The sequence below is a fragment of the Eptatretus burgeri genome, chromosome 3 (genome assembly GCF_056783735.1).
Source record: "Eptatretus burgeri isolate ZD-2024b chromosome 3, Ebu_testis_v1, whole genome shotgun sequence".
Lineage (NCBI taxonomy): Eukaryota > Metazoa > Chordata > Myxini > Myxiniformes > Myxinidae > Eptatretus > Eptatretus burgeri.
In genome coordinates this window covers 71386188-71408551 of record NC_140963.1, presented here as the reverse complement: position 1 = coordinate 71408551, position 22364 = coordinate 71386188, and the positions used below count along the sequence as shown (strand labels likewise).

The 22364-nt window shown below is 44.1% G+C and overlaps 1 protein-coding gene across 4 annotated transcripts in view; it reads left to right on the top strand.

The window, feature by feature from the left end:
* The window catches only part of LOC147030159 (complement C3-like), a 741443-nt gene that overhangs the window by 463817 nt on the left and 255262 nt on the right, over positions 1 to 22364 (top strand). For all 4 annotated transcript variants that reach the window (XM_085873916.1, XM_085873917.1, XM_085873918.1 and 1 more), the window contains 4 exons: positions 891 to 969; positions 1147 to 1306; positions 8634 to 8723; positions 17006 to 17177. In XM_085873916.1, the coding sequence (XP_085730042.1) occupies positions 891 to 969; positions 1147 to 1306; positions 8634 to 8723; positions 17006 to 17177 (501 nt within the window). The remainder of the gene's footprint in view (positions 1 to 890; positions 970 to 1146; positions 1307 to 8633; positions 8724 to 17005; positions 17178 to 22364) is intronic.

The window sequence follows — 22364 nt, the reverse complement described above, 5'->3', positions numbered from 1 at the left end:
AAAGCCCTGCATTTATAAGAGATGCTCTAGACCATTGATCTTCACTTTTTCAGAAGGGGGCCAATTTTGCCAATAAGACATCAGTGCTGCCACACTGCCTGCAGGACTCCAAAATGGCTGCTTTTAGGCCCTGCCTCCACTTACTCTTTTTTTTTATTTTTGTTTTTTTTTATTGTGGTTACTGGACTGCAAGCATAATTGTTTGCATACTGCCATCTACTGATGTTGTGATGTTACTTTTATGCTTCGCATTGGAACACTCATTTGAAACCATTGGGTCAATTTGATAACATTTATGGTGGATTATGATGATGTATTTTCACATTTGTGTGTTATCGGCTGTGCGTCGGGCTACACTTTGGGCCACCAAGGGCAGTTAGTGGCTCACAGGCTGCGCAATGAAGAACAGGGCTCTAGATCATGTCCAAGAGCTCGGCAATCTCCACAATAGCTCTGGGAAGTTCAAGCACCTGTATTTAAATCTCCATGCACATTATGCTGACAGCCCCTCCCCTACACGACTGAAGCCCACATGCCCAACATGTTAGCTCATGCATTCCTCTGCTGTAGAGTTTTCTTTCGTGGTATTTTTACCATGGGCTTCCAGCTGGTGTATATGGATTGCAAATAAAGTTCAACTGTGAAGTCTGCATTTCTTCTTTTGTGCTTTTGTCCTTGAAGGTACAGATTTTATCACTATATCAAACAGAGATAATTACTGTTGACCAGTTTTTTCCATCTCAGCAGCCTTTATTCTTTTTCATAACAGTTCATATTCAAAACTATAACAAATCTGCAACCCCTTTTTGACCTTTGATAATAAAATAAAATGGTCTTTGTTGTTTTGCTGTGACCAACACGTTTTCTGTTGACCCCTTCCATGTATTCAGGATATGCACATCTTCTCACCTACAAAAATCATGACCACTCATTTCGTTACTTCCCATCATCCGTTATGAAAGAAACATGGTGAGCAATGGATTTATCAATAATAATTTGGAGAGACATTTCAATTTTGCCTTGTTCAAAACATTTTGTTAACATCTAAACTTGAGGGCTTTTGATGTATACCCATGAAAAATTGGTGTAACTGCTCAATTAATTATTTCATTTTACTTGTCGCTTCATTGTTCGTCATTATTCCAGGTTGACAGCATTTGTTATTCGTGTAATGAAACTTGGTATCAATTATTTACCACCTGCTGTCCGTGAGATGTGTGGCTCTGTGAAATGGCTGATAACTGAACGTCAAACCGATTTGGGATCTTTTCGTGAAGAAGGTGCAGTCTATTCTTCCAAAGTTCGGGTAAGCAAGCATGATTCGAATAGATTTTACATTTTGCTTGTATGCCTGAGTTATGGAAACAAAATGTTACTATTTTATGCCAACAATCTGCTTGTAACAAAGCAAGTCCTTCAACATGGCCAATGATCTGCAAATATCTCCAGTCTGTCAATATGAATTAACTGTCAGTGCGAGCAACTCCTTCACCCCTGAATAAGTTTTTAGTATAAATTAATCAGAAAATTATGACAATATAGCCATGTAAAATAAACTAAAGCAATTGATATTGGATATTATATAAAATGTCATAATCTGTATTGTTCCTGCACAGTCGTGTAACAATTCAATGATAGTGTTCCCCCATGTGAGTTAGTCCACACACATCAGTAATGCTACTGTATGTTCTCATCCCAATACCACTGCAGTATAGCCTCTCCTCTCAGGGCTATAGTGAGATACAGTTATCTGCTTTAACACGTGCACACATCACCAGTTGTTTGTTTTTTTTTAATACAGCATATTTCGAAATGTTGTGGATGGGTTATGACAAAACTTGGTGAATGAGTTGATTAGACTTTGGTTAAGGTCCGGTTGCAGATCCGGCCTATCAGGTGTATACAAATTGTAAACTGTTCAGCCTGGCCTGACAGACGTATTAGGCCATCAGCCGTAAGCTGCATCGTGCAGTTTCGTTCCACTCATCAGGGGGGGTAGACAGAACCTTGATAATATGATAGTATATATCCAAATACATACGTATCCAAACGTTCTCCACTCAAATAGCTGCAGTTATTGTGTATTTTCATCTTGAAAATCGATGCATTCCGCACGCTCTCTCATTTGAATTTTCTCCACTCGGATCACGTGTGGGCCACGTGACGCCTCGACAGCCAATAGATCAGCTGATATCGTATGCAAATTTCGTCAGACTGTCATGTGACCAGCTAAGTTGTCCAAGATGGCAGCTTCCTGCAGGGAGGAAATCACCGGCAGCTGATCGGCGATTTTTGATGAATTTGGCCAGCGAGGACGCTCCCCCGTGTATTATTCACCAGGACAATGTAGCGAACGAAGAAGTCAAACGTTTTACGCCTGTAAGATGGGATAAATGGAGAGAAAGTGTCAACAAATGGCTCGTCTTAGACTGTCACGAACGACGTTTAGCCGAGAGTGCCGGCGCAGAAGGACTAACTTCGATTATGGGCCTATTGTACCCGGAGTGCTGGTGTAAAGATTTCAAGTTACCTCCCGGTAATCTGAAATTGATTTCATCCTACCCCCTACGATTTCAGATTACCCCCCTCAAAAGATTTATTTATGTATGTTTATTTACAAAAAATAGTCATTTAATTGATATTGAAAACTAATTAGGGAAAAACCATTGACCACGTGACAGCCTTTATAGAGTCTGCAATGAATTTTGATTTTATTATGAATGATTTTATTTTAATATTGTTATTAATTGAAATCAGTATTTCTCATACAGATATAGTTTTTCCCACATTTTTATGAAATCCTTCTTCGATATAGTTGATCCAAATAGACATACTGGTATATCTTTTTAACCAACTCAGACTATAATTACAATTATGGAAACAACGCAATAAAATCAATGTATAAGAAAGGCAATGAAAACAGCTTATTTTTAATTCACAATTTCGTTCTGGTGGTGGTGGTGGTCGTATGGCAGCTTAGCTGCTTCGGTAGCTATCATTTCTTGAAGTGCGTCTGTGTTGCTGATGCAGTGCCCCTCTACCAGTACACACACTGGAACTGGTACTCATTTCGCCGACCTCGGAAGGATGACAGGCTGAGTGCATAGCCTGGTGTTGGCTCAGTGGTTTGGGTGGCGACTTGGGATCCAAGGGTCCTGAGTTCAAGCCCCGTCGGCCGTTGAATTAATACACCAGGCTATGCACTCTGCCTGTCATGTTCATTCCATTGGAGATCCTTCTGGATTATTATGCCAAGAAGTTTCATCCTGTCGCAGTCCTGGAGCTGCATGCCATTGATTTCCACTGGACCTTGAATAGGTGGATTGAATGCAAAATTGACACTCATGAGTTGGCAGGCACTTCACTGGATTCAGTCACATATTTGACTGCTGGCACCATTCCTGAAGCGATTCCAACATGTTCGGGATGACACTGGGTGATGTGACAGCGACTCTCTGCAATGGCTGTTATCTACGTATTTCCATCAAGGAACTCAGGCTTGGTCGAGTGCATCTACACTAATAAAAGGCAGTGTGTGTGTGTGTGTGTGTGTGTGTGTGTGTGTGTGTGTGTGTGTGTGTGTGTGTGTGTGTGTGTGTGTGTGTGTGTGTGTGTGTGTGTGTGTGTGTGTGTGTGTGTCTCCTCCATAACTCCAAAATTATAAAACCGAGCAGCCTGAAACTTTGCATGCATACTAAGAAAACTGCAAGGAAGTGCAAGAGTGAAACTGGGTGTTTGGGTTAATTAAAACATCACTTTTGAAGATAATTTAGGGGGTGCTCATCACCAAAAAAAGAACAAAAATAAGCCTCACGAAGATGCCGCCATCTTGGTCAGCCTTCTGTGCTTGCTGAAGTCTTCAGCCGCCATTTTGTTCGGCCATTTCAAACATGCCTCGATTTGGAAACACGATCTACTATCACGGACTAATGAAAGTGTATAATCGAAATATTATGTCGGATTTGAGAATCGAATCTGGTGAATAAAATAAGTATCGAAATCTGGAGTGAAATCCGAAATTTTTTACAAATTAGAAATTTTTATAACTTCGTGTATTTATTTAAACAAAACATTAAAGTTAACTTTTTCTACTGTTCGGACGATTATATTGAGTGAAGAAAAAATTATGGAATGTGCAGAAAGTGTGACTTAATTGAGTGAAATGTCATGCTTGCATAACCTGCTTTTGCGATCCATGACGGCACAGTCCACAGGCGCCCTTTTTTTTTTTCGATAATTACATCCGCAGTTTGCTGTTTCCGTTTTGAGAGATTTGCTTACAATACAAAATATTAACATAAATATACTAATATAGTTCCGTCAATATATTAATAGTTGGTAGGTTCTGCAAGGAAAGATATTTTTTGTTGTTGCTGCAAGAGGAAGCTTTTTGTTGTTGTTTCTTTGCACCGTTTTGTGTGTGCTTTCATTACAAAAATATTAATATAAATATACTAATAGTTACTGCAATATATTAATAGTCGGTAGTTTCTGCAAGTGAAGAGGTATGAAGACGGCAGACATGGACGTGGTAGAAATGGGAATAAATGACTCTCCGTGGGGTGTGTGCACTGTGCATGCCTGTTCTTGGTTACGTGAGTGCGGCGCACGGGTTTTACGGGCGCGCGACCTGAACTCGAACCTGTGCCCGTGGTGCGTGGTGCTGTTGAGGAGGTTATGCGACCGTCTCGTGAACCATGTACTTCTGCAGCGCCGAAGCCTCGAAGCCACGCAGGACGTGCCTCCGTGCAGTACAAGTGTGGGGAAATCCGTGCATGTGTGCGAGTAAAAGGTTGAGTAAATTGCCGGTGTGCGTGCATGTTTCGTGTGGACCCTGACGAGATTGGAGGAATGTGGGGAGGGACTGTGGGGATGAATTTGTGGGGTGTGGGGGTGCAATTTTAGTCACAGGAAACTATCATTCAAATGCAAGCTGTTTATTGAATAAAATATAAGACACTCCTGTGCACAGAAGGAAGACCTCGACTCCCAATGATATTGTGAACTGAAGACTTAAGATTACATAGCATATTGAGTGTATCTATGCAGTTTTTACCAAGATATCAGATGGACCTTTGTGGACTTCAAATTTGCCTAATAAAGGGGTTTTGGTTTGTTTTGGGATTTCTTTACAGCCCCGGAGGGGGGGGGGGTGGGAAGACGTAGGAAAGAGTCATGTTTTGCCCTGCTGACATTGTGTTGTGGTGCCGGGTTCGGTAGCGAGGACGACCGCTAGAGGGAGCAGTTGGGCCGTCTCCCACCAAACACCGGAATTGAAGGTCGTCACCCCGGATAACTCCGGAGTCAACGGGTCGTTTAAAGGACCGTGGTCACGAATATTTTGACGGCGTGAGGTGGGGTCCACTTGTCTATTCCAATTTACCTAAGTACTCACGCCATCTAATTTAGCCTGGTGTTGGCATAGTGGTAGGGCAGCGGCTTGGGATCCAAAAGGTCCTGAGTTCAAGCCCCGTTGGCCACTTGAATTAATACACACCAGGAGGTTGACTCAGCCTGCCATCCTTCTGAGGTCGGCAAAATGAGTACCAGTATACTGGGCCGGAGTATACCCCGGTTAAAATAGGTGTACCATATCCCTGTGTCGTAAGAGGCGACCAGGGTTGCGTCAGGAAGGGCATCCGGCGTAAAACATGTGCCAAATCATTATGCGGATCATAACGGATGATCCGCTGTGGCGACCCCTAACAGGAGCAGCTGAAAGAAGAAGAAAAAGTCTCACGCCATCTAACTACCGGGGAAGCCACACCCTCAGCCGGCTTTGTCCGAACCGAGTCGCTGTTACCGACTCGGATCCAACGTAACCGAGCGGGAACTACCAAAGCCATGCCGGTCCAAATAACAATTTACGGCACAATCAGCCTCACTGTAACTCAAACCCGAACCATGCTAAGCCAATGAAAGAAAACAAGGATAACGAGCTGGAACATTTAACACATGGGGTTTATTTATAATAGGGAAGCAGACAGAGCAGAGTTATCACGACTATCAGGCAGGCAAAGAAAAGTGAGCAAAAGTACTTAACAATTCTACTTAAAGACAGGCCACACACAGACCAAAAAATAAATGGACCCCGTGGGTCTTTATTCGGCCCCTCAGCCCAGGAGGGAAGGCGAGCTGGGGATCAGAGTCCTGTCGGTACCTGGTAGCCTCGTGCGGTTAGGCCCGCGACTGCACGTGTGGGACCCGTGGTCCGTGGGAGCTTGGATGGCGAGCAGCCGAGACTCCAGGCTCAGCAACGATGATACGGCACCCAACGTGGGGCGAAACAGGAGCAATGGCGACGAGCCCAGACATGAACCAACCAGCAGCAATGACGATCACCCGCACGGACCCTTCTCACATCGACCGAACACCCGACCACTCTCAGAGGCCCCTTGCGTTTCTTATATCATCCCTCTTGTTGGGTGGTGGATCGGTGGTAACTTTTCCTCTCATTGGTCGGGATTCATGGGAAATCGCCGTCTGTCCCTGATTGGGCAAGGGACATGCCCTTGCCTTTCTGGGCGGGGTCTCAATCTGGAGCGATGGAAGCTCTGCCTATGTCTGTAGCCTGAACATGTGTGTAATGGCGTTGCATGCAAAGAAATGAAGGACTGGGAGGGGGGGAAACTGATGTAAAAACTAACTAGAAAGAAACTCGCAGCGCAAAAATGTAATTCCCATTAGACATAGGGAGGAATCTATCTACACACGCACTTATCGAAATGACTAAGCTTTGGGACTGCTGTCTGTTTGTGTGCTAATGGTTTCCAAATGCGCAACACCACCCCCCCCCCTTTATAGACTCGTTCCGAGTCGTAAATTTTTGTGTGCCATGCAAGTGTACGTTTTCCCCTCGTACATGTTACCTATGGGTCCCTGAGTGCGACATTTTTATACGTGTCCCAAAAATAAATAACCTAGTGCGCTGCATAACTAAACTATCAGACAACTTAACTATCGCATGCACTCACGCATGCCATGACACTCGCATTCTGCACACCTTTCAACACACTCGTACCACTCGTACTCTAAACCACACACACCGGGGCAATCACAATTGGGAATTGCGCTACCACAAGCAATCCCTGGGTTTCCATACCCCCAAGCTCCGCGTGTACCTGTTGAACACCAATTTGTTGTGGACCGGGTATCGGTTGCGAGCACGACTGCTAGGTGGGGTAGAAGGTTCGACTCTACCGAACACCCGGAATCTAGATCATACCTCTCGGAAAACTCCGAGGGTACGGGTCCCTTTCCGGACCGTGAATCATCACTAATTCCACCACGTGGTACAGGGTTATTTGCCAATCTTCAAAATACCTAGAGATCCACGTGACGAGTTACCGAGTATTCACACCCTCGATGGCAACCGTACGAGTCGAGCCAATAGCGTGCCCGACCCGTGCGCAACCCGAGCGGATGGTTGCCGAAGTCCCGTCGGTCCAAAAATACTTTTACAGTGGCAACAGCCTTTATAATTCACCAACACGCGCCATGTTAAGCCAATGGAAGAAACACAGCAACAAACTGATACCTTTAACATATGTATTTATTTATTATGAGGGAAAGTGGGGAGCACGCAAGAAGCAGAGTTATCCAACTATAGAGATGCAAGTATGGACAGCAAAAAGCACTTAAACAATTCCTACTTACAGACGGGCCCACCGACAGACACACACACACACACACACAGATACCCAGAAGGACATGGACCTGTCCACCTCGTGTGGTTCGGCTGACACAGGCGAACCAGGTCAGCATCGAGATGCGATGATAGAATCCAGAGCTCCCTTCAGTGCTTGCCCCGGCAACCAAAACTCTCCTCTGTATCCCAAACTGTCGAGAAGGCAGGAGGTTTCTCTGCCACTTCTCCAAGGATTTTAGTTGAACGTCAAAGCAAGGGCTGATAACTCCACACTTGTTCAACCTGCTCGTCAGATTGACCACAACCTTGCCTGCTCAATGGTCATCAACTATCTCAAAAACTCTCTAGTTCACCGACAGAGAGACGGCATGCAACCGACTTATTGTTCTTGTGGAGGAAGGATCTCTCGTCGTCTGATCGCGCCGCAATCTTATTCACCCTTCTCCGGGGGGGGGGGGGGAGGGGACGCCTCCGCCCTCCCCGCTCTCCCTCACTGGATGGTTTTGGCATGCAGAATCGCTCGTCGCCCTGTCATCGGCCAAAACGAGCGGAAAGTCCGTCGATTGGCCCGGGGGCGTGGTGACGTCACGCGGACCACCTTTCTCACCGTCGCGGGGTCTGATTGGCTGAGTGGCGGCCACCTCACTCGTAGCACGCTGATTGGTTGAGGGTTGCCTCAAGGCTCTTCCTTTAACTCCGCCCACCATGGCGTCGGCCAGAGCGAGGTGAAGGTGAGGGTGATGCTGGCGTTGTTGTCGTGGTTGTTGATTTAAAAATCCTAACTATCAAAATAACTCCGCAGCGCATGTACATTAAATTACCCATTAAACAAGGGAAAGCGAGCTATCTATCCACATTTACTTATCGAAATAACTGAGCTATAGGACCTGTATGTTGATTGCTCATGGCTTCCAGATTCATAGCAGTATTACTTCAACTTGATCATGAATGGTGATTGTTCCTTCTTGCTGGTGTACTCTCTCAGGGCAAGACTGCTAAACAAGAAAAGACTGATGTACTTACAGCTTTTGTGGCAATTGCTCTACATCAATCAACAGAATTTTGCAAGCACCAGGTGAGAGAAATGTTACCCATCCTTACTCCATTGACAACAAAAGGTATGTTGAATGTTTCAGTAGTTTTGCTAAAACAGAGAGAATTTTGAGTAACTGAGTACTTAAAGGTGACGAAGAACTTTTCGTAATCACCATGTTCATAGATGGTGAGTTTGGTTAAATGTTGACTTGCATGGTCAAGATTAACCTGCACTTTTCCTTCACTATTTACCCAGCAGATTTACATATATATTTAATCCTTTTGCACCACTCAAACACACTTCTGTGTTAGACATTTATCATAAAACCATACAGCAAATATCTTGTGAATTTCATCTGGTTTAATATTTTCATTCACCAGTAACAATTAATTACACAACGATGCTCCCCAACACACAACACCCTCTTTGCCTCTATTTCAGAAATACTCAGAATACTTTTTGCAGCTGTGATGTCATATTATGCTGGAGATGCCAAATGTAACCAGAACCAATTCACAAACCTTCACTGAAATGTCTGTTTTTTTATCACCCTGAATAAAAAGTACATAGTTGCTTGACAAATTGGATGCTTGTATGTTGGTGGAAATTATCAATAGTGAACATTGAGATCCAAGGATTTGCCATTCAAGAATAGCTCTCAAGTCTTTTTTTTTTTGTATACAGAGTCCAGTCTTGTGGAAGAGCTACAAGAAAGAATGGATCAGGACACAGTATAACAAAAGGAACAGTAGAAAGAGAAGGGGAAAGCGCCAACAGCAGGGCCGAGGGAGAAAATAAACGGACGGACAAACAAGGGGTGCAGGTAACAATGAGGGGCAGGGCAGAATGCAAGGTGGACAAGATGGATACAGAAGTAAAATTTGATGTGGGGAGGAGTGGGTTAATGGGTGTATAAAAGATCATGGATTTGGATGAGGGGTGATCTAAAATGGTGTTGAACAGCTGTCTTGAAGACCTGGAGGGAAGAATGAGATTGAAGAGAATGTGGAAGTTGGTTCCACAGGTGGGAAAAGAGGAATCAATGAGTGGAGATGATCAGTTGTTCTGGATTTAGGCCGTTTCACTTCCGAGGGGGATGCTGGTGGACTGCTTGTGTCCTGTATACACTTTGGGGTGGGGGGAGGACCAAACGGAGAGGGCAGAGAATGCAAGACCAGAAAGGAAGATGACAGTGACGACCGACCTGTCGGCAATGGCTAAGTGATAGGCCCAATGACTCGGCTTCATCATGAGGGATTACAATTATCTTGCAGGTCTTGGTTTCCATGGCATGAAACTCAGCAATGTGTGAGGCAAGTCTGTCAGCCCAGAGGGGAGAGCACTATTCCATTAAGCTGTGGGTGAAATCCTTGGAGGTGGATATAATAGGGGGTTCAGGCATGCCAAGGAAGGACTTTGCATGATGGAGGATGCCCAGTCAGCAGCTGGCTTTGGAGGCCAATGTGGTTTGCCCAAGAAATATGGCTGAGAGTTAGGCCCAAGAAATGTCAGAACTGAGAGTCAGGCCCAAGAATTTGAGTGACTGCTCTTCTTTGTGAGGGTTGTTGAGAAAGTTGATGGGAGGGTTTGCCGCATGGTCGATATATATATATATATATATATATATATATATATATATATATATATATATATATGTATATATATATATATATATATATATATATGTATATATATATATATATATATATATATATATATATGTATATATATATATATATATATATATGTATATGTATATATATATATATATATATATATATGTATATATATATATACACACATGTACAGTGGAGAGAACAAGTATTTGATACACTGCCGATTTTGCAGGTTTTCCCACTTACAAAGCACGGAGAGGTCTGTAATTTTTTATCATAGGTACACTTCAACTGTGAAAGACGGAATCTAAAACAAAAATCCTGAAAATCACATTGTATGATTTTTAAATAATTAATTTGCATTTTATTGCATGAAATAAGTATTTGATACATCAGAAAAACAGAACTTAATATTTAGTACAGAAACCTTTGTTTGCAATTACAGAGATCAGACGTTTCCTGTAGTTCTTAACCAGGTTTGCACAGACTGCAGCAGGGATTTTGGCCCACTCCTCCATACAGATCATATCCAGATCCTTCAGGTTTCGAGGCTGTCGCTGGGCAACACAGACTTTCAGCTCCCTCCAAAGATTTTCTATTGGGTTCAGGTCTGGAGACCTTGAGGACCGGCCACTCGAGGACCTTGAGATGCTTCTTACGGAGCTACTCCTTAATTGCCCTGGCTGTGTGTTTCGGGTCGTTGTCATGCTGGAAGACCCAGCTCTATTTTGCTCTATTTTGGTCTCATCAGACCACATGACCTTCTCCCATTCCTCCTCGGGATCATCCAGATGGTCATTGGCAAACTTCAGACGGGCCTGGACATGCACTGGCTTGAGCAGAGGGACCTTGCGTGCGCTGCAGGATTTTAATCCATGACGGCGTAGTGTGTGACTTATGGTTTTCTTTGATACTGTGGTCCCAGCTCTCTTCAGGTCATTGACCAGGTCCTGCCGTGTAGTTCTGGGCTGATCCCTCACCTTTCTCATGATCATTGAGGCTCCACGAGGTGAGATCTTGCATGGAGCCCCAGACCGAGGGAGATTGACTGTTATCTTGAACTTCTTCCATTTTCTAATAATTGCGCCAACAGTTGTTTGCCTTCTCACAAAGCTGCTTGCCTTTTTTCCTGTAGCCCATCCCAGCCTTGTGCAAGTCTACAATTTTGTCCCTGATGTCCTTAGACAGCTCTCTGGTCTTGCCCATTGTGGAGAGGTTGGAGTCTGATTGATTGAGTGTGGACAGCTGTCTTTTATGCAGATAACGAGTTCAAACAGGTGCAGTTAATACAGGTAATGAGTGGAGAATGGGAGGGCTTCTTAAAGACAAAACTAACAGGTCTGTGAGAGCTGGAATTCTTTCTGTTTAGTTGGTGATCAAATACTTATTTCATTCAGTAAAATGCAAATTAATTATTTAAAAATCATACAATGTGATTTTCAGGATTTTTGTTTTAGATTCCATCTTTCACAGTTGAAGTGTACCAATGATAAAAATTACAGACCTCTACGTGCTTTGTAAAAGGAAAACCTGCAAAATCGGCAGTGTATCAAATACTTGTTCTCCCCACTGTATGTATATGTATATGTATATGTATATGTATGTATATATATATATATATATATATATATATATATATATATATATATATGTATATGTATGTATATATATATATATATATGTATGTATGTATGTATGTATATATATATGTATGTATATATGTATATGTATGTATATATATATATATATATATATATGTATGTATGTATGTATGTATATATATGTATGTATATATGTATGTATATATGTATATATGTATGTATATATGTATATATATATATATATATATATATGTATGTATGTATGTATATATATATGTATGTATGTATGTATATATGTATGTATCTATGTATATATGTATGTATGTATGTATATATGTATGTATGTATATATGTATATATATGTATGTATATATGTATGTATGTATGTATGTATGTGTATATATGTATATATATATATATATATATATATATATATATATATATATGTATGTATATATATGTATGTATATATGTATATATATATATATATATATATATATATATATATATATATATATATATATATATATTGTTGCGAATTCGCGCCCGCCGGTGTGCGAGCGGCCACGTAACTCGAATTGCGGCACGTCGCCCACCGGACGGACAATTCTGTCGTGACCCTCTCGGACTAACGCCGGGAACTAGTCACGGGTGGGCCTTTCGGCCTCACTACGATTGTGCCAATCGGCCCCCGCGTGGGATAGGGTTGTTCGCCAAATTCGACCCACCTAAGTACCCACACGGAGGGTAGACCGGGCGATCGCACCTCGCCGCAGGTCGACTCCGGACACGGGCCACTTTAAGCGACCCGTTCCGTACTATCGGGATAACCGAGCGGTGTTATCGTCAACCTCGACGGTTCCGATTAATTATCGGGCGTATTTAGCCCACTACCAACCCTTTACGTGAAGTAAGATGGAGATTCAATTAAAGAAAAGACGAAGCGAAACGGGAAAAACAGTTCAACATAATTCACATTTATTCCGCAGCACACGGAAAGCACACATATACAATTACAACAATTATGCACCAAAAGCAATTGCAACAAAAGAAACACAACAATGCAGAGATACTACCGACTACGCGAGCACACGGCAACACTTACACAGTTTTACTTTACAGACGGCGCCGACAACACATATACTCAAAAGCAAAATAAAAGGGCCACCCTCAAAGACAAGAGGGCAGACGGGGCCTGTGGGCGCGAGACCGGGCGGAGCCTACCCGTCTTGTGATGAGCCGCAAATGTGGCGGCGGTGCCCCAACTCCGCGCTCCTCCGCGGGTTTCGTTGGCACTGCTTGGAATGGGGTGGGAACGGGGCCCCCTTTCCGCACTATCTCAGCGCGGGGGGGGGGAGAGGGGGGAATTGTTGATGCTCTGGGGAAAGAGGATAGCTGGCTTGCTTGGGTCCCGCGATGAGCGACTCCACTGCGACCTCGACCGTGTTCCCAGCTTCCCCTCTCTGCAGCTCCCTGACAGACTCCGAACCCGACAGACTGACTCTCCTCCAGACCCGTCTTGACTGCTGCTGCCACACTCCTCCGCCGCCACACCTCTCCAACTCGCCCGAGCCCAAAACTCACTGAATTCGCCCCGCGCTCGGCGCTTTATAGTACGGCAGGAGAACCCATATGCAAATTTCCGGATCAGGATGAGCTCGGGGGCGGAGCCACGCTCGCCCATTGGACGGAGGAAAAGTGAGCGTGAACCTCCCCTGATCCTCGAATTTGCATATATCGATTCTACTCCGACACGCCTGGAGGCGGGGCCAAATCGCCCCGCGCTTGCTGATAGGACGGATCAGAAGTGGGCGTGTATCATTCCTGATCCGACTTCTCCTCGGAAAGGCCGCTTTTTGCACCCGCTGCTTGGCGCGCGCCCTGTACGAGTCCAGGACAGCCTGACGTTCGGTGCCCACAAGCGGTGCGGGAATGGCCCCAGAAGGAGAGGCGAAGGTGGTGGAGGGTCTAAAGTGGCGGTCCCTGGCCACGGTGACGCTTGGAATGGCGGTGATGCGATGGTTGCGGGATGGTGCTGTGAAGGTAAACGTCGTGGCTGTTGGCGTTGTAGTTGTTGTGAAGCGGCGTTGCGGTTGGTGGTTGTTGTGTGATGGCGGTTGAGACGTGGTTCGTTCAAAATAAAGATAGAACAGAAAAACGGCTATCTTAAAGGGTCGCAGCCCGAATGAATCACATTTATTCCCTCTAAACAACGGGTTTGGGGCTCACTACACATGTACTTACAGAGATATCTCACCTACGGGACCTGAATGGTGGTTTGCGAATTTCCTCAACCACAACAATATATACATGGTTTTTAGGACTTGTGAGTTGATGCTGTCCGGTCCAGTTGCAGAAACAGATTTGAGGGTTGCCAGAAACTTCTCCACCTTTTCAGGTGCAAAATACAGAGTACAAGCAAATAAAGAATTGATACATTTGGCCTTCTCAGCAGCAGAATCAGCTGTTGTACCATTTGAGGAGAGGAAATGGATGGAGGGGGAGCACAGACCAGAGACAGACTTAACAAGGTGCCACCAGGTTTTATTGCATGAAATAAGTATTTGATACTTATTTGAAATAAGTATTTAAGAGACAAGTTTGAAAGTTCAATCTTAAAGTTGGAGAGATGTTTTCTGGCTCTCCTGAGAGTTGGCACACACTTAATGCAGGGTTTCTGGAATGATCTAAGGTTACCTTTGCTCAGATTTTCCTTCCAGGAGGAAAAAGAATGTTGTTTCAAAATTCAGTGTACCATCAGTGGGAGGATGGGTATGATAACTGAATATGTGCATAAGGGAGAGTAGGTTCCCATCGAAGATTTCTCAGGCTGGGTTAATATCGGGAGCAGTAGGTTTGAAGACCAGTCCTGAAGAGTGATAGTTGCTTGCAGTCCATACCAGTTTGTCAGAGTGAGAATGGCCAGAGACAGATGTTGATGTTCACAAGTACATGATTAGATGAACCAATTGGGTCATAGGAAAAGCAAGTTATAAGTTAGTCATCACCAAATCTAGAAGGGAAGAATTTCCATTGATTCAAATCTGGGTGGTCAAGTTTACAAATTGAGTTAGTCCCATGGAGTCACAGAAGTCCTTAACAGAAATGCCATGGCTGGTGATTGAGGTTGCAACACCCAGCAATTTTGCATGGTGACAATTTAAATCACATATGAGGAAGAGATAATTGGGATAAGTCATTAAAAGTTGGTCCAAGTCGTCTGAGAGAGATGTAGGTGGAGTCTTAAGAGTTGGAAGCGGGGGTGGAGTTGCAGACAGCCAAAGGTACTCCTGGGGTTTGGAAGGTTTAATAAAAGGACACAGAGGGTGTGAAATGGAGTTATTGAAGCACTGTGTGACTCTGCCACAAGGACGGAGTGCAAATCGATCAAACCGGAGGAGACAATAGCCAGAGAGACACGAAGAAATCGTGGATGGCCTGTGGGAGGAAGGATTCTGTTAAACGCATATCCGATTTATCAGCAGCAGCTTGGATTGAGACCAGGAATCAAGAAGACAGAGAGACAACTGACCTGTCAGAGATAGCAAAGTAATAAGCCAATAGACTTAGTCTTGTACCCTCTGCATTTCTGAATTTTCTGGTCTATCACTCTCTGCCCTCTCCATGCTCTGCCCCCCCCCCCTTTCCCAGTCTCTGCAGAGACACACATGGTCCACCAACAACCCCCTCTCAGTGAGACTGCCAAAATCCAGAATTACTGTGCACCTCCACTCATTTATTCCTCTCTTTTTCCCACCTATAGAACCACCTTCCACACTCTCTTATATCTCATTCTTCTCTCCCAGTCTTCAAGACAGCTTTTCACCAAAATCTCAGGTCATCTCCCATCCAAAACCATGATTTTTTTTGCACACATTAAACCACCCACCCCTCTCAAAATTTTGCTTATGAATCCATCTTGTCTACCCCTTGCGTTCTTCCCTAACCCTCATCGTTACCGACATCCCTTGTTTAGCTATCTACGTATACCTTCTCCCACTGCCCTGCTTTTGGCATTTCACCTTTTCCTGCTGTTCCCTTTGTTATATTGTGCTCTGGTTGGTTCTGTGTCTTAGCTCTTCCACGAGTGTAGACTATGTATAAAAAGTCTCCCTCTATCTAGGCCTTCAACTTTGCTATTGGTGCTCCCCCCTCTCTCTACTTTTCCTTTTGCGTGCATCTCCACTGTTCCTTTTGCATCCTGTTACATTCTGATCCATTCAGTGTATTTGCTCTTTCACAAGCCTCGACTATGTACACACAAAAAAAAAAAATCAAAAATATTTTTTATTCATATCTTCCAGTTTGAAGCTTGTGATATGAATACATTCACAATGCAATACAGGTGAATGTCACTTATAGTTTGAAAAGAAAAGCTAATATCTAAGAAATAAATGCCATTTTCTGTCAGTCTGTCTGTCTGTCTGTCTGTCTGTGTGTAACACCAATCACACCAAAACTACAGGGCCAATTACCACCAAACTTGGCACATGGACCAAGTTCGACCTCATGGTGAACATGGGTTACTCGGTTTCATCTGTAGTCGCAGGGGTTCGGGAGGGAAAGACAACTAAAATTCTCTATTTAAATGTGTATCATATAGCCCCACCTAGAGGTGGTGGTGGCAGAGGGTATTACAAGTCAGCTGTGGAGATAACATGCATTTTTGCACTGTACATGTCCTCAGAGAGTGTGAAGCCCCAAAGCCAACCTCCACAAATTAGGGGAAGGGGGTGTGTGGGGGTCTGGAGGAAGGGGAAAGGGTGGGTTGAGAGTCTGGTGGGAGGGGGTGGGGTGAGGGAGGGGAAGGGATGGGAGGAGCGAGGGGAAGGGGCAGGAAGAGGCATCTGACATTGCCCGGCAACGCTGGGCACCCCTGCGAGTACAAAATAACATTCAACAACAAAATTAACTGTTTTAAAAATACATAAGTGGACCTGCATTTCACAATGAACTCTGAAAAAAACTGTACAAATAACTAAATCACTGATATAATCATTTCTTAAATGAATACTTATTTTTCTGATTAAGTAAAGCAAAAATTCAACAATAAAACAGAAGAGTTGATTTTGAAAAGTCTTTTTCATTGGAATTGTTTTCACAGATCTTGCAGCACAGTTTGAACCAAGCTGTAAATTTCTTGAAAGGTCGCATCCCAAATATACAATCACCCTATACTCTGGCAATTGTGGCCTACGCTTTGGAGCTCATACAGCCAGGTTCCGAAAGTGCAAGGAATGCTGCACAGCGTCTTTACACTTATGCCGACATCAAAGGTACATCCTTTAATTTCCTCCACAATATCTCACATGACCAATCTTGACCCGAAGCATGAAACACGACATATGATTGTATAATTTGGAGAAAAGTATGTGATAATCATTTGGAAGATAAACTTTACAATATGGAATATACTCTTTCACAAGCAAGGCCAGCCATGGACCCCTGGCCTTGTCACCAAGCCATGTGAAGCATAGTTCATGCTTGTTTTGTGTGGACATTTATTGATGTGAATAATGAAAATGTTATTTGTCCAACCCAATATTTTTGGACCATGCACTGTCCAGGTCCTTGGCAATTAATATGGTAACATTTTCAACTTTGTGCAACCAGTGCTTTGGGAGTAGATGCAAAAATGACACACAGACACTGGATCCTATGATATAGACTTGTAAAAAAGCCCATCAAAAATGATGGGTTGGAATTATTTTACTCAAAATATTCAGACTGGAAGATGTGATGTTTTGTAGCAAGGGGCGTTAGTTTAAAACGCAACATCTACAAATGTGGACCTTATTTGCCTTATCTTCTGGGACGTTTCGTTTTGACGGTCCAGCCTTGTGAGCGTGCCAAAGTCTAAAGCCTCGGCCAAACAACAGATATGCTTATAATCTTCTTTATTTATTAAACATCATATGGACGTAAATGAACACTCGTTTGACTCTGTGTGCGTTACACACAGTGTGACCACTCCTTGGCTTTTTTCACAAGATCTTGGTGGCTATTCGTTGTTCACCTTGGCGTCTTGGTTTTCTATAGGTTTTCTTGGCGTATAGGTTTTCTATTATCATCGCTTTTCCGAAACCTTGTGAATTCTTGGCTTTTTTCATTGGCTCACCTTGGCATTTATGAAAATGAGGAGTGCTCACTGCTCACACTGATTACACATCACGTGCAGGGAATTTTGCCTCCCTCCTTTCTCTCCTCCCCCTCTCTCTCCTCTCTCTCCCCTTCCCCTTCCCTTCCTCCTCTCTCCCCCCTCCACCTTCTCCCCTCCTCCTCCTCCCCTCTCCCTTCTCTCCCTTCTCTCCCCCTCCCCCTCCCTCCTCTCTCTCCACCCTCCCTCCTCTCTCTCTCTCACCCGCCTTCCTCCTCTCTCCCCTCCCTCTCTCCTCCCTCCTCTCCCCCCTACTCTCTCCTCTCTCTCCCCTCTCTCTCCCCTCTCTCCTCTCTCATTATTTTTTAAACGTTTCTGTGCACCGCCCTTGATGCTCGGTTTGTAAGTCACCATCTACAATTCCAATACAAGAGACGTAATTACTCTTTTATGAAAATGTTTTTTGAGGTTTTTTTTTGTCCTGAAAAATAGACTGTAGTGAACATACAGTCGTGTTTAAAGATTGGCCTTTAACGACTGACTCAAATCGTCCTTATGAAGGGGACAGACAAATACACAAATACACTGTTTTATATCTATAGATTTAGATTTTCACAAATCATGTTATCATTAAGTTGTGTCAAGTACCTGGTTCTACTGTACATCCTCTTTTCTCAATATCTCCAAACTGAAACTACATAAAATATAAACACTCCTTCCTCCTTCAAAAGTATTTACAATCAATTTTAAAATGTATTTACACCCTTGAATCTCATTTATATTGGAAATGATATGTGTGTTGTCTTTCATCCCCACAATATGTGTCTCTTCTTCTGCTTCACAATGGTTATTTTTCAACTCGGTGTTGGTCCGCTCGGTGCTTGGTCCAACAATCATCCCCCCCCCCACCTCCACATACAGTGCAGCGTTTCTCCGTATGTTCAACAAGGGATATTATCTCCCAACTTATGAGCTTTATCTTCGTTCGTCAAAGTCGAGAATCTGGAATTTGAATAAGAATCCACGCCCCACCCCACCCACTCAAAGCTTCATGTCCCTCCTTTCTGCATCCATCCTCAACCCACCCTCTCATTGCATCCCCCACCCCACCCCATCAAACCTTACCCACATACCACACAATCAATCCTTCCGCACACCGATCACACACACAAACCTTCATCTGCACCCCACACCCTCAAACCTTCCCCCATATCCCTCACACACATATCTTCCCCTCACCCCACCACCCCAAAGCCTCACCTTTCCCATGCACACCCCCCCATCCTGCACCCTCCTAATGCATTTCCCCCCTCTATGTCTAATTACGAGGACCTCAAATATCCAGGACCTCCACTCCAACCTGACAAATCTCTCAATCCAGGCCGCTGCCTATAAACCGGACATCATCTATTTAACAGAATCCTTCCACCCACAGGATGTCCCTGACTCCTGAGTGTTTCTCCCTGGTTATTGTGTCCTCTGATTTGATAAGCCTGCACCACACGGCGGAGTTGCACTTTTCATCAAGAACTCAATTTCTCACTATCCATGTGTTGAACTTACACCTCCCATTCCCCAGGAGTACCTCTGGCTGCGACTTCCTTGGCTGGTTGTTGGTACTTTTCTCACAAGCCATAGCACTTCAGCAAAGGACTTCTATGGCACTGACTCGATCTGTGAACTTTCCTACCTGGATTTCTCCCAATTGTAAATCCTCCCTTCTGGATTTGGTGATGACTAACTTTCCCTCAAATGTCACCTGCTCTTCCTCTGCTCCAACTGGTTCATCTGATCATGTGGTTGTGAAAGTCAACATCTCTCTGCCTATTTTCAGAGAGCTTCCTCAATGCCAGTGAGTCTGGCAGTTCATTTGGGCAGATTGGCAGGGACTGCAAGCAGCCATCTCTCTTCAGGACTGGTCTCCCATATCTACTGCCCTCATGTTAACTTATCCAAGGAATTCTTCTGCAGAAACCTTCTCTCTCTCTCTCTCTCTCTCTCTCTCTCTCTCTCTCTCTCTCTCTCTCTCTCTCTCTCTCTCTCTCTCTCTTTCTCTCTCTCTCTCTCTCTCTCTCTCTCTCTCTCTGTCTCTGTCTCTGTCTCTGTCTCTGTCTCTGTCTCTGTCTCTGTCTCTGTCTCTGTCTCTCTCTGTCTCGCACAGATTCATCCCATCTCATCTGCAATTATCCTACCCCTCTTCCCACCTCAAGCCTGGTGTTGGCTTAGTGGTTAGGGTGGCGGCTTGGGATCCTAGGGTCCTGAGTTCAAGCCCCGTTGGCCACTGAATTAATACACCAGGGAGTTCACTCTGCCTGTCATCCTTCTGAGGTTGGCAAATTGAGTACCAGCTTGCTGGGATAATTGAGCCATTCGAGTATCCTGTGTCGGAGTGGCGACCCGTCCAGGATTGTGCCCAATATCCCAGGAAACTGCTTCGGCAGCACCACCACTCTCTGTTCAGAGTATGGTTCCAATTATTATTATTATTATTATTATTATTATTAGTAGTAGTATTATTATCTTCCCACCCCATGGTACACTGAATCCTGTTGTGAGGCAGTTGCTCTTAAATAACTTGCTTTCTCTCTCTCGAAGGTTAAACCGACGGAAGACAATCTCAGTGCATTCCAAAAAGTCCTCAAAACCTCAAAAATGAACTTTAAATCGTGTCTCCCTTCTTGAAAGCGTGCCTTGTGAAGTCTGTCTCTGGAGTATGCTCCATTTCCATTACTTCCCTCTCTTCAAATGACACCACAGCCAACTCCAATCGTGAGAAGGTCAAATGCCTCAATTCTTTGTTTGCTTCCAAATCTTGTGTCCCTAATCCCTAACTATTGGTACACATCCTTCCCTGTCATATCCAACTGCTCCTGGACTCTGTGTCTTTTCCACCTGAAAAGGTGGAGAAGGTTCTTTCAACCCACAACTCTGAATCTGCAACTGGACCGGACGGAATCATCTCTCATGTCCTAAAATCCTGCTCTGCTGCTCTTTCCTTTCCTCTGACTGCTGTTTTCACCCTATCATTTGTGCAAGGTCATCAGTGCAAAAACTGATGCCCATAACACAAGACCTATGAGCTTACTTCCAATCATCAGCAAGGTCATGAACTCCATCATCGCAATTGATATGAAATCCTTCCTTTTCTCCAACAACCTCATCTCAGATCACCAATTTCGTTTCAGGCAAGGTAACTCCAACTTTGACATGCTGCTTCTACTCACCAAACAATGGATGGAGGCCCTCAATATCAGACTTGAGATGAGGGCCATCCCTCTGGACATATCTCATGCTTTTGATGCAGTCTGACATCCTTCTTTACTCTCCAAACTCTCTGCCGATGGGATCTAAGGCCAACTGCATACATGGCTTACTGACTTCCTCTCCTGTCGTAGCCAATTTGTGTCACTCAAAGGAATCCTCTCATTTCTTCTCCCTGTCAAGGCTGTAGTACCTCAAGGCAGTGTTCTGGGCCCAGTCATATTCCTGATCTTCATAGATGATCTCTCTGACTCTCTGGAAAAATCCTCTTTATGTATTTGCTGACTCCACACTAAGCAATGACATCCCTCATCCTTCAGATAAGAAGTCTGTTGCCTCTTCCATCTCTTCAGACCTTGACAAAATCACAACATGGTCAAACACTTGGAATATGTATTTCAATCCTGAAAAATCTCACACTCTCACTATCTCTCTCCAAAACGACTATCTGGCAAACCTCCCCATCTACTTTCTCAACAATCCTCTTGAGAAAGTTCGGTCATTCCAACTCCTGGGTCTCACAATCAGCCATGATCTATTTTGGGCAAACTAAATTTCAAAGTTATCCTCCAAAGGCAGACGCAGACTGGGTATCCTCCATTGTTCAAAGTCTTTCCTTGGCACACCTGAACTGTCCACCTCTAATCCCTTCATCTGCTGCTTGATGAAGTACTGCTCTTCCCTTGGGGCTGGCTCCCCTGCCTCACACCTTGATGCCATGGAAACCAAGGCCTTCAAGATTATTGGAATCTCTCACAATGAAGCTGAGTCTATGGGTCTATCACTATGCCATCACAGACAGGTCAGTGGTATCTCTATTTTCTACTGCCTCCTTTCTGGTCTTGTACTCTTTTGCCTTTCTGTGCTTTGTTTCCCCCCCCCCCCCAGGTTTCTGCAGGACACATATGTTCCACCATGAACCCTCTTCTGTTGAAGCTACCTAAATCCAACATCACTGCTCACCTCCACTCATTCATTTTCCTTTTCTCCCACGATGGAACCAACTTGCACATTCTCTTAAATCTCATTTTTCCTCCAGCAATTCAAAACGGCTCCACAACTATCTCTAATCATCCCCAATCCAAAACCATGATCTTTTCTCCTC